This window comes from Corylus avellana, chromosome 3 (genome assembly GCF_965113065.1).
Source record: "Corylus avellana chromosome 3, dhCorAvel1.hap1.2, whole genome shotgun sequence".
Lineage (NCBI taxonomy): Eukaryota > Viridiplantae > Streptophyta > Magnoliopsida > Fagales > Betulaceae > Corylus > Corylus avellana.
Window position 1 is genome coordinate 34437155 of NC_142492.1, and position 13817 is coordinate 34450971.

Sequence of the window (13817 nt, forward strand, 5' to 3'; positions counted from 1 at the left end):
TTAAAAGAAAAAATGCAAAGTTTGAAAGCGAGTATTAAAATTTACACAACACAATAAATAGTGTATTTTTTTAAATACACGATGTAAAATGCCGAAACTGCAATTTTAACAAATTTTTAACTTTTTTTTAAAATTACGTTTTTATTAAATTGCTTTTTTTTTTTTTTTTTTCTTTTTTTGGCATTAAAATTTGGCTATGAAACAAATATTTAGAGAGAGAATGATACAATACAAAGGGGGGGGGTAATTTTGATAAGTGAGGGAAGGTATGGGCCGATCTGTGCATGACAACGAGGCAAAGAGAGAGGGGGAAAAAGACAAAGGAATCCTGTCCAATCAGTCGCTATCAGTGGTGAGCAAGGGGTGTGGCCAAGGCCAATCTCGAGAATTAAGTACTGGCAGATGGCTCACCGCTTCTCTGACTCGGTCACCACCCTATGGGGCTCCGCCAGCCTCGGCTTCCAACACGTCGGGTCCCCATTGGCTCACACCCCATGTAACCATGGGCCCATCCCTGTCCTCCACAGCATTTTATAAAATGATAAAAAAAAATTTTGTATGGTCTCACCTGAGAGTTGCTTCGATATTTGTACTTATATCACATAAACTAATGTATATTCTTTTTCTCAATTCTATTGGTCGGCATAAGAATGAGTCAAATAGTCTATGAAAATGAAACTATTTCAAGGTTTTCTTTTTTAATCCAAAAAATATTTTAATGCGGCATAATGGTCAAAAATATATATATATTTTATATTTTAAAATGTATTATGTATTTCGGTAGAGTTATTTGTACTACATAGATAGATTAATAGGACTCATTAAACTTGGATTAATATCGAGGGTGAGTGCTTTATGAAGGACGCACCATGAGAGACTGAGATCGGATGTAATTAATTGACTACTGCATGTAATAAAGGCAACCAATGTTAAAAGATAGGTGAGCATTGCACATGTTTTGATAATTGCTCAGTCAGTTAGAGCATTTGTTCAAGCTAATTCGAGGCCCACCTGTCATCTCACATTAACTATTCGTATCATATATAGTTTCTTCTCGAATTTTAGCATTAACAATCTACTATAAAAAGGAAGACTGTTGTGTGCATGTGTAATTGCCCCCTCTTCTCTTATTTTCATAGCACTTCATTATAGCATGAACAATGGTCCAAAGCTACAAGGACAAAGGTCACATGTCCTCCTCATTGGACCAACTCGAAGGAGGGGATCTGTGTGTTATACCCATCAACACATTGCGTAATTGTCATGCCACACTGGTTAGTTGTCCAGCATATGAGCTTCCAATGCTTCTGGCCTTTTCACTTCAACCTTGATCATGACCGCTGGAATTGAACAAGAAAGCTAACCACCCTCTTCAAATTCGAATTCGTTCCATCAACACAAGAATAAAAAGTTCATAAACAACAATGGCACTTCTAGCTAATGTTGCATGTATCTACAAGGTCATTGGTAAGGGTGGGTAGATTAACGGTTTACTACTTACCAACTGCCACCGAATTGTCACCGATTGACAACCGACTTTCGGCGGTTGGTAGGTGGAATAAAAATGTTGTTTTAACATCGGTTCGGTTCGGTAGGCGGTAAAAAAAAAAATTTATCGATTAAACGACTTTGCTAATTTTTCAAGGGAATTTTGAATTTTATCTTGTAACTTTTCTTATTGTATTTGTCAAGCTGATTTGTGGTTGTCATTTTAGTTCATGTTCCATGAATTTACCTTATCTTTTCATTTATAAAACATATTATTTACTGATTTTGTAGTTACAAGGAAATTAATAAATATTAACATAAAAACTTGTAACCGATAATTAACCAACTTAACTGACTACCTATTAACCGACTAACTAAAAAGGTCAAAACTATTCATTGTTGATATAAAGTCGGTTAATTAATTAACTTAACCAACTTTTACGAATCGGCAAGTGAAAATGTCCCTATTGACACTGACCGAACCGATACCTGCCCTTAGTTATTGGCATGTTCTCCATGTGCTCGAGTGGGTCTCCGAAACCCATACTCTCCTCTCTGAGTCTTTGGAATTCGGACAGAAAATTTCAAAGAATCCTGGTCACTTCTAGTTTGTACCGATCACGTCAAATGGGCTGCCATTTTTTATGCCAATGCCTCTTGCAATTTGGCAATCTAAGTCAAAACATCAACATTTCTCGGAAGCTTTGCACGTTAAGATAAAGTGCTAATTCCCAATGGCACAATCTTGTACGTGTGTAAAGGATGTTTGGGCCAACCAGCATATGCAGATAACTTGAATGAAACTCAATGGACCACAGTAATATAATGCACATCTTCTGACCTATACAGTTAGGTAATTGGCTCCTCACAAAATATCAAACCGCCATCCAAAAATCTTGTCAACTTAAACTTTGAAAGTGACCATACACAAGTTCAAGCTCAAGTGCGATTAGGGTTCTTTGGTTTATTTGTTTATTTTTATTTTTTTAAAGGAATGGAGCGACTTTTATAGATAGCAAAACAAACAATAATCACAACGCTTTACAGAGATAATATCCGAAATACGATAGAGAATTTTCTCAATAAATCCCTTGCTCTACAGTCCACGATGAGAAAAAGCTTCTCTTTGGTTTATTTGTTCAATCCTGAATTACCTTTAAAAACATACTTATTATTTTTATTCTTCTTATTATTTATTTATTTATTTATTTATTATTATTATTATTTTTTTTTTTTAAAAAAAACATTTCGGTACTGGCCCTATTATTACAAAGCAACAGCATTCTGGTCCAAAATGGTCCGTACTGTAATGTCTTCTCTTAATGGCCACGGCCCAAAGCTTAATGGTCCATGGCCTAAACATATTGGACTTCAATATTCATCTTAAATGGATAAATCACAAGTTCCTAAAAAATTTATAAACGTCTTGGTATATCAAAATTGATTATATATATATATATATACACACTTCAAGAATCAAAAGCTAGCAATGAAATATTCTTAAGTTATGGGATTATTACAAGAAAAATAATTTATTTCTTCTTCCGATTCAGAGATTCAACAGGAATTTTAAAAATTAGAAAGATGAGAAAAGTACGGTATATATACTAGAAACATGTCTATCCATATATGGAAGATGCTGTCATCATTCATGCATGGAACCACGTACAAAGTGGCAATTGACAAAAGACAAGTAGTTTTTCAGAACATGTTTCTAGCACAAAGTCTAAGCAATTCCATACAAGTTGGGGCTCTACCAGACATGAGAAAAGACACAAGTCACGTGAAATTTGGAAAATCTGAAGGATCTTTCTATTGGTTTCTTCTACATTCATTTGGGCCATCGCTCATCGCTGTAGGATGAGGCACACATGGGAAGGCTATGTGAATTGGAGAACAGACCCTGCCTTAAGAGGCCGTCATGGTGGCATACATGCTCGAAGCGTCTTCTTATGAGATAAGAGCATGTTTGAAATTATATTTGAAAAATAAAGTTTTTAAGTAAAAAAAAAAACATTTTTTTTGATAGAAGCTTCATTTTTAACCTTTAAACAAATTAAAGTGCATTTTGTCTATTTTTGGACTATTAAAAACACTTTCAATTTGTTTTAACAAACATGTAGTTTTTTCTTCAAACGAACTTTTTGCACTTTTAGGTCATTTAAACGCACAGCTAAACATGCCCTAAGAAAGCTTTGGATCAACATATATAAGCACGTTTTCAATATTCCATTCAAATGCACATTATAGTAATAAAACAATCCAACGTTTGAGTAGTTTATATGGTGTGAATGACTTATATATAAAGATGCTTATAGAAGTTAAAGCCACACATTATTTTCTTATTGGGTGAGAGACTATACTTTATAAATAATTTTAAGAAAGCTTTAAATTAACTAGTTTTTTTAGAGCGGGTATAATCAGGTGGCTAAATTTTTTTTTTTTTTGGCCTTAAGCACGGTTCAAAGGACTTGTTTTAAGATAACAAAAGAAAAACAAAACAAGCAGGATCCTCAGATAGGAGATTAAGGTTCAAGAAGAATCTGTTCCAGTCCAGCGTTTTATTTTTGGGTTTGATTTAATTAGATAATTTGGAAGAGTACCTTCAATTAGGTTTGGTTTCTGGTTTGTATAATGTATTGTTCCAATTACTAAGTTGATTAAGTATTGTTTGTCTAATTAACATCAAACGGGGATGTAGCTCAGATGGTAGAGCGCTCGCTTAGCATGCGAGAGGTACGGGGATCGATACCCCGCATCTCCATTTCTACTAAAATTTTTGCTTGTAAGAGGTGCTCCATTAATATAACTCTTAATAAAGAAAATCAAACCTACAATTACTGGTTCTCTTCTTCTCCCATTACCACAAAGTTTTAAACCAATACGTTACAAATATAGACATTTATTGTAGTAAATAAATCCAATAATGCATTTGCATTTTTATACACTACTTATATGATGCACGTTTTTTTTTTTTTTTGGGAATCTTTATGCTAGAGTCACGTTTGGTGTAGGAATAAACCTAAAAATGAAATAGTTATTCGGTTGTTTGGGTGTACATGACCCATTATTTTCCTTGTTTGGTTGTGCATAAATAGTTATTCCCTTAAAATGAGGAACACAATAGTTTTTTGGGAAATAATATAGAGCCAAAGTATTTTAAAAAATGATTCAATTTTGGTGAGAAAATTTGGTCGGTCATGACTTGTCACTAAACTAAAGAATAAGGCCCAGTTTTGTTTGCGAAATGGGTATTCAATTAGGAAAATAAATAGGTATTACTGAGAATAGAAGATGTTGGAATGAAATAATTATTCAAATTCTTTAGTTTTGTAGTAATATACATTTTATAATTGGAATTAAACTAAAATTACTAAAATGCCCATTTAATTTCTAATTTTTCCAAAACTCAAATTAAATAATAAAAAAAAAAATGGTTAATGAGTGGTTTTTATATATATGGTTTTTTGGGAAAACCTTATTCTTTCCCTCAATAACAGTTATTCCTCTAATTTTTTTTAGAAGAATAGCTTTTATGTATGCAAGGGATTAGTGATTCCCACATAAATAACTATTATAGGAATAGACTATTACCAAACAAAAAAATGATTATTTCATTCCAGGGGTCTATTTCGCAAACCAAACGGGCTCTAAGAATAGTCATTATAGTTCCAAATTGGTAGTTTAATCGCCTAGGATCACGTCTCATAAAGTGAATATTACTAGTTTAAATCATCCTCGCCCATTTCTCCCATGTGTGGACATATTAGGAAAATAAAAAGTCATTACATATTTTTTTTTTTTTGTTTTTTTTGTATCTAGAAATAAATACTCACTTCTATTCCTAATTGTCACTATTCCGGTGTACCAAATCAAAACAAACATAATTTTTTTACAAACTAGCTTCTAAGAATGACATGTGTGATTCTCGCATGCTAAGTAACCCAATTTGTAGAAATTAAAAAATCATCCCCCCCTACCCTAAAAAAAAGAAAAAAAAAAACATTAGAAAAGAGAAAACAAAAGTCATTTAATGCCAATTTTCAACCTTCACTAGAAATGCAATGTTCACCCTTAAGATTATCCACTTTACATACTTCATATTAGTCTATTAGATAATAGATATATATGTTTCTTACTTGGACCTAAATGGTAGTGCAACTATAAGAAACATGCCATAATCTATACATTGCAAAAATAGACAGTATTTTTGATCTCTATACATGCCATGCCATCCTATCTCATTCCCCAATCTATTGCAAATCCGTGTCCCAAAAGTTAGCATTTCTCAGCACATAATTGGCAACACCTTACACTACAAAATCCAAAAGAAAAGACAAGAAGAAAAAGAAAATCAATCAGCTTCTTGTAAACCACCCAGCACAAGGGACGCAACCAGCAAGCTAGCACCGCCGGCCGCGAGTGTCCCGCCCAGCAGGGCCTGCGCAGCCACCAGCCCCGGAGAATCGTCTGGAATCACCACGACTACCACCAGCGCCGCCACCAGCACTGGCAAAGCGGCGGAGGCGAGAGCGGAGGGCGAGAAGCCGGCGGCCCTCTCAAGCAAGCTGAGAAGGCCCAGGTCCTCGGCCTTGGAGAACACCCCGAGCTTCTCGATGGAGGAGAGAGTGAAGCCCAGCTCCTCCGCCTTGGACAGAAGCCCGGCCTTCTCGACGTTGCTCAGAACCTTTCGCTTTTCCAGCTCCTTGAACACGTCCACCTCCACTTCCTCCGACCCTTCGTAGAATATGCCCGCTCCGAACCACTGCTTCTCCCAGCCGTTGTCCAACTTGTTCACCTGCGCTTTTCGTATTGGCGTTAGCCTTTGAACTCGATTTTTGGTTCTTGGGATTGGGTTAATTTTTCCAGGAAAAATTTTAAAAGCTAATAATAATGTACAATGGATGCGATTACTTCCTGTTTGGATGCCAAGAAAATAAAACGAACCCAACTAAGCTGTTCTCTTAGCAACAAGCAAAGGGCATTTCATATGTAGTTGGCTCAATTGTGTAATGCTCTGCCTAAATTAATCAAGCACTCCTAAGACTTTTCCAATTCATATTTCAATCTAAGACGTTATTTTCCGTCTCTTTCCCAGAATTTTCTCGACAGCCAAACATGAATTTGAAGGATACTCAAGGAAATGACAAAAAGAAAAGAAGTACCTTCTTTTTGGGTGCCATGCCGACGACAGTGAGCGATTTTCTGGCGGGAAAAACGCCGGCAAAGCGAGGTTCAGAGGATAGGAAGTGGTTGGATTCGATCCCGCGAACACATACCGCAGCTGAAAAGGATGCACTGACCGCCATGAATGGATGATCAGAGAGAGAAAAAGACAGACAGATCGAGCTTCAAGTTCCCAGAGCTGTCTCTCCGTGTGAGATTTCTCTTGGTGAAGGGAGCTGCCACGTGGGATGGTGGACGTTGAGATGAAAGGTCAAGAGTCTTCCTGTGTGTGTAATCTATATTCTATAGTTGTATCATATCCACCAATCAAAATGGTGATAGCTTTATCCCGGAAAGAGAGAAATTATCTTGAAATTGTATTTAACTTTTTATTGTGATTACTTTGTATTTTCATTTTAAATGTTGTTAATAAAAAGCAAAGATTTATAATGTTTTTTTATTTTTATGCAAAGCTTTTAGGCTTTCATTAAAAAATTGTTGAGAAAAGAAATTGCTTAACAAGTACAATATTTCGAGTAAATACAGGATAATCTTTTATTCAAACTTGTTGCAAAGATTGATGAATTACCGTCTTCGTTAGATAGTGGGTTATTTCGTTTGCTTCTCTATTAATGTACCCCACATATCATGACTGAAAACTATTCAGCATAGTTTTTGTATCCTCGATCAATTTCCCATACCGACTCCAACAATGTCCCTCCTCCCACAAAACATGTATTATTTCCAATGTAATTCCTTTAACTATGAAATGTTGAAGCCTTAAGTCTCTACTAAATTTTATTGCCTTCCATATTGCCAAAGGTTTAGCTATTATTGGGTCAGATATATACGGCTTTCTGAAACACATAAATGCCAACACATTACCCTCACAATTGTACCCACACACTTTTTTTTTTTTTTTTTTTTTTGTCTACAGCTGCATCTCAATTTACTTTTATTACCTCAATAAGTGACTCTTTCCATCTTGGCCTCATAGTTGCTTGATTTCTCTACATATTAGTCTTCAAACTATGTGAACTTGTATGGAATTCTTCCATTGATTCTTTTGTGCTTCTTACTAATCGGGAAAGGTAGATAAAATCACCTCCACAAACTACTATATTTCTAGGAAGCCAAATTCTTCTTGCTATTGTAGCCACCAACTCCAAATCTTTCTCATCTATCCTCACCATTAGTTTTTCTAATATGCATAGACAATAATCTTCTTTGCTAGAGCATTTTTGAATCTTTCTATTACCATTCAACCCATACATCTATTGGCGACAAACATTTTCACATCATATGGCTAATGGTCTCTACATCCAAACCAGAAATAGGACAAAGTGGATCTTGCGCTATCCATCTTTTATAGAGGTTTTCTTTGGTTGGTATCGTAGAACATCTTAACCATCCCCAGAACTCTAATATTCTAGATCTTCTGCCGCAAATTACTATAAATTGGAGTTTTAAAACTTCCTCTTTTACACTGTAGATTTCTTTCATTTTCAAGATGATAAGCACCTTTAAAATTTCCCATTCGTAGTACCAATCCAAAAAATATATTTCATCAAAGAAACTCTCCGCCAATTAGTATCTTCATCAATTAGCTCTTTAACTCTTACTCATCTGCCAAGAATCTTTACCGGTGATCGGAGACCTCCACTTCATGAAGCGTGGTACCATGAAATTCTTCTGCTTCATGGGGGCCACGCCTTATAAAACGGATGTCACTAGTTCGAATCACCCCTTTCTCCCTCTTATATAAACATGTCAAAAAAAGATAAATCTTTTGACATGAACTTATATGTTGAGAGGTAAGTTGCTTTTAAACCTCTTTATTTTATTTTATTTTTTTTCACAAATAACTCAAAAATATAAAATATTTTTATCATTATATAATATCACATTATAATGTTTTTTAACAAAAAAATGAAAACACCCTTTAAAATTGCCCCCCGAAAAAAAAAATGGAAATAAAGAAAACTTGTATTAACGTGACTTTTAGATAAAACTTGTATTTTATTTTCTTACTATTATATTTTTTGAGAGAAATTTTCTCCAAATCAGTCTTGAGCAAAATATCTTTCAATCTATTTAAAATAGCACCAGTGTTTATAAACATTTAAAAGACACATTATATTTTTAACATTATTAATAGTAATTTACTAATTTAAACTAAATTTAATGTTCTTTTTAAATGTTTATAGATACTTAACACTATTTTAGATGAATCAGAGAGTATTTCATCCAGCCTGATTTGATGAAAATTTTTGTCATATATTTTTTTTGTCCTATATTTTTTCCATGGTATTTATGAAAATCCATATGTAGCCAAATAGGAAGAACGTAGGGCTGTAAATGAGCCGACACACTTGACAGCTCGCTCGCTACCCGCTTGGCTAAGCTTGACTCGAACTCGAGCTCGATACTGTACAAGCTCGCTCGTTATTGTTGAAACTCGCTCGATTAGATAGTGACACATACCCGACTCGCTCGATTAAGCTCGACAGGAGCTCGTGAGTTTGACTCGTTTAACTCGAGCTCGTCTGGCTCATTAGCCCGACTCGTTTGCTCGTTAATATATCTTATATATATACAAAATATATTACAAAAAATAGTTATATAAATTTAAATATGTATATGTGCGTTATATATTAGTATTAGCATACTAACTACTAACTAGTTAGTTAATAAACTAACTTATTAACTAAGTTAGTATATATTAAATTACTAATTGAGTATAATTAACTATATGTTATTTTGACAAAAAAAAAATATGTTACTTAATATTTGTATATATGTTAGCACAATTCATATAGTCAGGACAATTAAAATACTTACTTATATTATTCATTTACTCCAAGCCACTTAATGGGAAGTGAATAAATCACTAAAATACCCTGGGTGCTCGCCACTGGAATATTAAATGGTGAAAAGGAATGAATTTTTTAAGTGAAGTTGATTTCTTAAAAAAAAAAATTTCAAGCCCAGTTATCATCTACTTCTAGGCTTGAGCTCGCTTAAGAATTTCCTTAGCGAGAGCTGAGTCGAGCTCATGAGGGCTCGGCTTGAGCTCGACTTGGCTTGTTCGAAATCAAATTTTTGTCGATCATGGGCTCGATCTTGAGCACCAGATTATTCCAATGAGCCGATCCTGAGCAAAGGGTTCTTAGCTCGACTCGAGCACGAGATCGACTCAATTAAATATTTTTTTAAATGAGCCAAGCCGAGTTTGCTAATACTCGACTCGGCTCGGCTCATTTATGGCCCTGGGAAGAAGAAACGTGGAGGATAGACTTTAATCAAGATTTTGACATAAATCTGCCTAGGTTTGTGAACCCGCAGTTTCATCTTCAACCCACGGTTATTACCTTTCTGGTGGCTGCTCAGACAACATAGTCGTCTTTCTCTTCGTCCTCTTGAAAGGGTCAATTTGTTGCCAGAAAAGCAAATCCAGGTAAGAATTTCGTCTTCTCTTGCTTTTCAATCTAATTTCACTAGTGGGTCTTTGTGGGATTTTCTTTTGCTTTACAAACTTTATTCTGTTGCTTTGAAAAGTATTAAAGTCAGACTCTGTGATCTACTGATCTACATACCCTTTTCTTTATTAAAGGGTTCTTTTTTGCTTCATTATCATTTACGGACTATGAATGATTACAGTTTTATTGTGAAATGTGCAGTTGATGATTTTTATGAATGGGAATTATTCGAATGAATATGATCACGCTTAACAAGAACCCCAACATGTCGTTTCTAGTTGATATACGGCAAAATGTTAGTTGTCATGTTCCAAAGTGTGTTCTTTTCTTTTATAAATTCTCTTAAGAATGTTTATTGTTCTTTCTTGTTCTGCTATATAATAGTATTACTTTTTCTAGATTGTATCACGATGGAGACTATTTGTAATGCTGCAAGCTGCAAACTTTTTAAGTAGGCTTGACGAAATTTTCTATGTTTATCCTGACAATTAGCTGTTAATCCAAAACAAAAAATATATATATTTTAAAGGTGTTTTTTTAAAAAAAAAAAATTAAAATTTGTAGTAACCTTTAGAGTTGAAGCTTTGTAGAATCTTCCTGGCAGGCTCATATCTTTGCATTTGGAAGGCTGTCGATGGCAGAGAAGCAAAGGGGTTGTAATTTGTTGACTTCCTTGTATTGGTTTACGCAAAATTTCTAGAGGATAAAATAGAATACAAGAAAATTATTTTATTTACATGGATTTTGGCTATTGTTGAAAAGATTGCTTACATCATCCTGTTGGGGTCTATATAAAAGTGATTAAGGTCTAGTTTGTTTCTTGCTCTCTTCCTTTGCCTTTTGAATTGTAAGTCTCTCTGTCTCTCTTCTCTTTGAAGTAAAATGAACTTTCTTGCTTCCTGTGTTCTTGTTGTGAAGCTGTGGATTCTGAAGCCTTGAACTACCTCTTATGAGGATTGAATGTGCTTGATGTGTGTGTATTCATGACATGCTTTTCTTTAATCTCCTTTTCTGTAAATATTCTTTGCCCTAATGCTTTTATTCAATTTATTCATGAAGCAATTTTTGGATAATCTTCAAACAATGAAATTCATCAAAGGAAATGGTTAGCAATCAATATATGGTAAATTTTATTTACCGAGTAGATTATGAGATTTTTATGAACAGCAAAATATTTGTTGTGTGACGTTTTTGGTTTCTATTTTTCCAAATATAGGCCTGCCGTTCATTTTGGGGACTTTTATGGGTATAGCTTTTCTGTAGGTTTCTATTTACTATGTACGCTGGTCTGTCATAGAAAAATTAGTGTCTGGAAAATATCATTCACTCTTCTGCTGTTTCATCTTTCGGAGTCTTTCAAAATTATATAAAAAGCTCTGGATGTCATTTTTCTCTGTTTCCAACAACATGCTGATTTATCTGCATATGTTTTAGAGATTCTAACATCCTGAAGAGAAGATGGGCAATCTGTTCTGTTGTGTACAAGTTGACCAATCCAAGGTGGCTATCAAGGAGAGATTTGGCAAGTTTGACGAAGTGCTTGAGCCAGGATGCCATTGTTTGCCTTGGTTCCTTGGAAGTCAGATTGCTGGCCATCTCACTCTTCGGTTGCAGCAATTGGATGTGCGATGTGAGACCAAGACAAAGGTTTGTAAATGTCCACAACCATGGAGATGATTAAACCTTTGTAGATGTGTGATGCTTGTTTATTGATCAGTAATTTGGCGTAAATAATTTTATTATTTCCTTGTAGCATAGTATTTACTTTTTGAAAATCTACTCCTGTATTGCCTAGGTGCATCCATATTGAGGTAAATCGTGATACCATCTGTTCTTAGCTTGTAATGTCACGCCCTGAACTCAAAACAGGCATGATAACCTTTTGATTTACATTAATTCCCCCAATATCTGTAGAAAAATTATCATAGAATATAACCAGGGAAACTAAATCTTACAGCTTATGTAAGTTATTAGCCTTAGAAAAGAAAACAGAAAAAGGCAAAAGAGAAAGTGTCATGTGCGCTTGTGTTCAAAGCATATATTAAAGTTTTTTTGAACCATTAAATTATGCTGTTTTAGTGCAAATTGATTTGTTTTCTTGGTGCTATGAAAGGGCATTTTTTATGTTAAATCTTTTATTTTTAGAGTTCAGAGCAATCAATGGAGAAATACCTCTTTATGTTAAAATGATAGGTAATTGGTCTTTGTAATAATTTGTTCTACAGGACAATGTATTCGTCAATGTGGTTGCATCTATTCAATACCGTGCCCTGGCAGACAAGGCAAGTGATGCCTTTTACAAACTCAGCAACACAAGAAGTCAAATCCAAGCCTATGTGTTTGATGGTATGAACCAAATATCTACTGTATAATATAGTGACATGCATATGACATGATATAATATCTTATGTATAAAAATGTATATGTACTTCTTCTGTAATTAATTACTTTTTTTTAAAGTATCTTTTCCATTTTTCTGTAGTTTAATTTTATTTATCACAAGTATTATCAGCTAAATGGAGTTGCCTTTTCCACTAAATTAGTAATCAGAGCTAGTGTCCCAAAGCTCAACTTGGATGATACTTTTGAGCAAAAAAATGAAATTGCCAAAGCTGTAGAAGATGAACTTGAAAAGGTAGGCTACCTATCGATTAATTGTAATGTAATATCATGGAGCTTATATTGAACTTGTGAAACGGTTGTTTCTTCGTTCGTGATTGCTTACAGGCTATGTCTGCTTATGGGTATGAAATTGTTCAAACACTCATTGTTGATATAGAACCAGATGAGCATGTGAAGCGAGCAATGAATGAAATCAATGCTGGTATGTTTCATCGCCATTTAATTAAGCATTAATTTGCTTCCGATTTCCTCCACCTTTGGATGATGTCCACTATATGGTCAAGTCAGTGCATGTTTTTTTAATGAGGGAAGATAGTATTTTAATTTTCCTTATTTTTTTTACATAAGCCTATATAATTCTGAAAAACATTATATTATCAGCTGCAAGAATGAGGGTGGCAGCTAATGAGAAGGCAGAGGCTGAGAAAATCTTGCAAATTAAGCGAGCTGAGGGTGAGGCTGAGTCTAAGTATTTGTCTGGTCTGGGTATTGCTCGCCAACGTCAAGCAATTGTCGATGGCTTGAGAGACAGTGTGCTAGGCTTCTCTGTTAATGTGCCAGGGACCACGGCAAAGGATGTCATGGACATGGTACTTGTTACCCAGTATTTTGATACCATGAAGGAAATCGGTGCTTCCTCGAAATCCTCTGCTGTGTTCATCCCACATGGACCTGGTGCTGTTCGTGACGTAGCGACTCAAATTCGTGATGGACTTCTTCAGGCTTCTACTCCCCACGAGTCTTGATTTTCCATTTTTAAGCCTTTTCAAGCGTGTGTTAAAAGTGAACTCGATGCATGTTGATGTTTATATGCAAGTTTTATGGTGTGTTATAATTTCGATGTTAATGTCAAATTCATCTGTGAATTATGATTATCACTATAGATAGGAGGCTTGAAGATGTTCCTAGCCTATGGCTACACTGTTCTTCAAACTTCTTGAGTGTTCTTCATGCTGAAAGCTTGACTCTTGTGCAGTGTCTTTATTTAACTGAAGGATGAGAAAGAAGAGGAAATGTGCTTGCTATTCTTTAAAAAGAGCCAACAGAATACTCTTATTGCCG

The 13817-nt window shown here is 34.8% G+C and overlaps 2 protein-coding genes, 1 long non-coding RNA gene and 1 other non-coding gene across 5 annotated transcripts; 3 read left to right on the plus strand and 1 right to left on the minus strand.

The window, feature by feature from the left end:
• The first annotated feature begins 4179 nt into the window (after positions 1 to 4179).
• On the plus strand, positions 4180 to 4252 carry TRNAA-AGC (transfer RNA alanine (anticodon AGC)). Its single transcript has one exon. It is a non-coding gene; the product is annotated as a tRNA-Ala (tRNA).
• A 1398-nt stretch (positions 4253 to 5650) lies between these two features.
• Positions 5651 to 7002, minus strand: LOC132175592 (transmembrane protein, putative (DUF1118)). Its single transcript, XM_059587574.2, has 2 exons — positions 6654 to 7002; positions 5651 to 6286 (listed from the first exon to the last, which is right to left on the minus strand). The coding sequence occupies exons 1-2, from the start codon at positions 6795 to 6797 to the stop codon at positions 5843 to 5845; spliced, it is 588 nt and encodes a 195-aa protein (XP_059443557.1). The 5' UTR covers positions 6798 to 7002; the 3' UTR covers positions 5651 to 5842.
• LOC132175593 (uncharacterized) lies at positions 6293 to 6766 on the plus strand. The gene is made up of 2 exons (XR_009439448.2): positions 6293 to 6497; positions 6587 to 6766. It is a non-coding gene; the product is annotated as an uncharacterized LOC132175593 (long non-coding RNA).
• Positions 7003 to 9978: 2976 nt separating the features above from the next.
• Positions 9979 to 13782, plus strand: HIR1 (SPFH/Band 7/PHB domain-containing membrane-associated protein family). Of its 2 annotated transcripts, none has more exons than XM_059585613.2 (6): positions 9979 to 10111; positions 11568 to 11780; positions 12359 to 12479; positions 12677 to 12768; positions 12861 to 12957; positions 13137 to 13782. In XM_059585613.2, the coding sequence occupies exons 2-6, from the start codon at positions 11592 to 11594 to the stop codon at positions 13499 to 13501; spliced, it is 864 nt and encodes a 287-aa protein (XP_059441596.1). In that variant the 5' UTR covers positions 9979 to 10111; positions 11568 to 11591; the 3' UTR covers positions 13502 to 13782. The 2 variants fall into 2 exon arrangements, with proteins under 2 accessions (XP_059441596.1, XP_059441597.1); XM_059585614.2 differs by lacking the exon at positions 9979 to 10111 and adding an exon at positions 11193 to 11256.
• The last annotated feature ends 35 nt before the right edge of the window (positions 13783 to 13817 follow it).

Bases quoted from the DNA above. Each gene is read 5' to 3' on its own strand.
- LOC132175592 (XM_059587574.2), bottom strand. From the start codon at position 6,797: ATGGCGGTCAGTGCATCCTTTTCAGCTGCGGTATGTGTTCGCGGGATC. The intron at 6,287-6,653 runs GTACTTCTTTTC...CGAAAAGCGCAG, and splicing joins GCATGGCACCCAAAAAGAAG to GTGAACAAGTTGGACAACGG.
- HIR1 (XM_059585613.2), top strand. From the start codon at position 11,592: ATGGGCAATCTGTTCTGTTGTGTACAAGTTGACCAATCCAAGGTGGCT. The intron at 12,480-12,676 runs GTATGAACCAAA...CCACTAAATTAG, and splicing joins CCAAGCCTATGTGTTTGATG to TAATCAGAGCTAGTGTCCCA. The intron at 12,769-12,860 runs GTAGGCTACCTA...GATTGCTTACAG, and splicing joins TAGAAGATGAACTTGAAAAG to GCTATGTCTGCTTATGGGTA.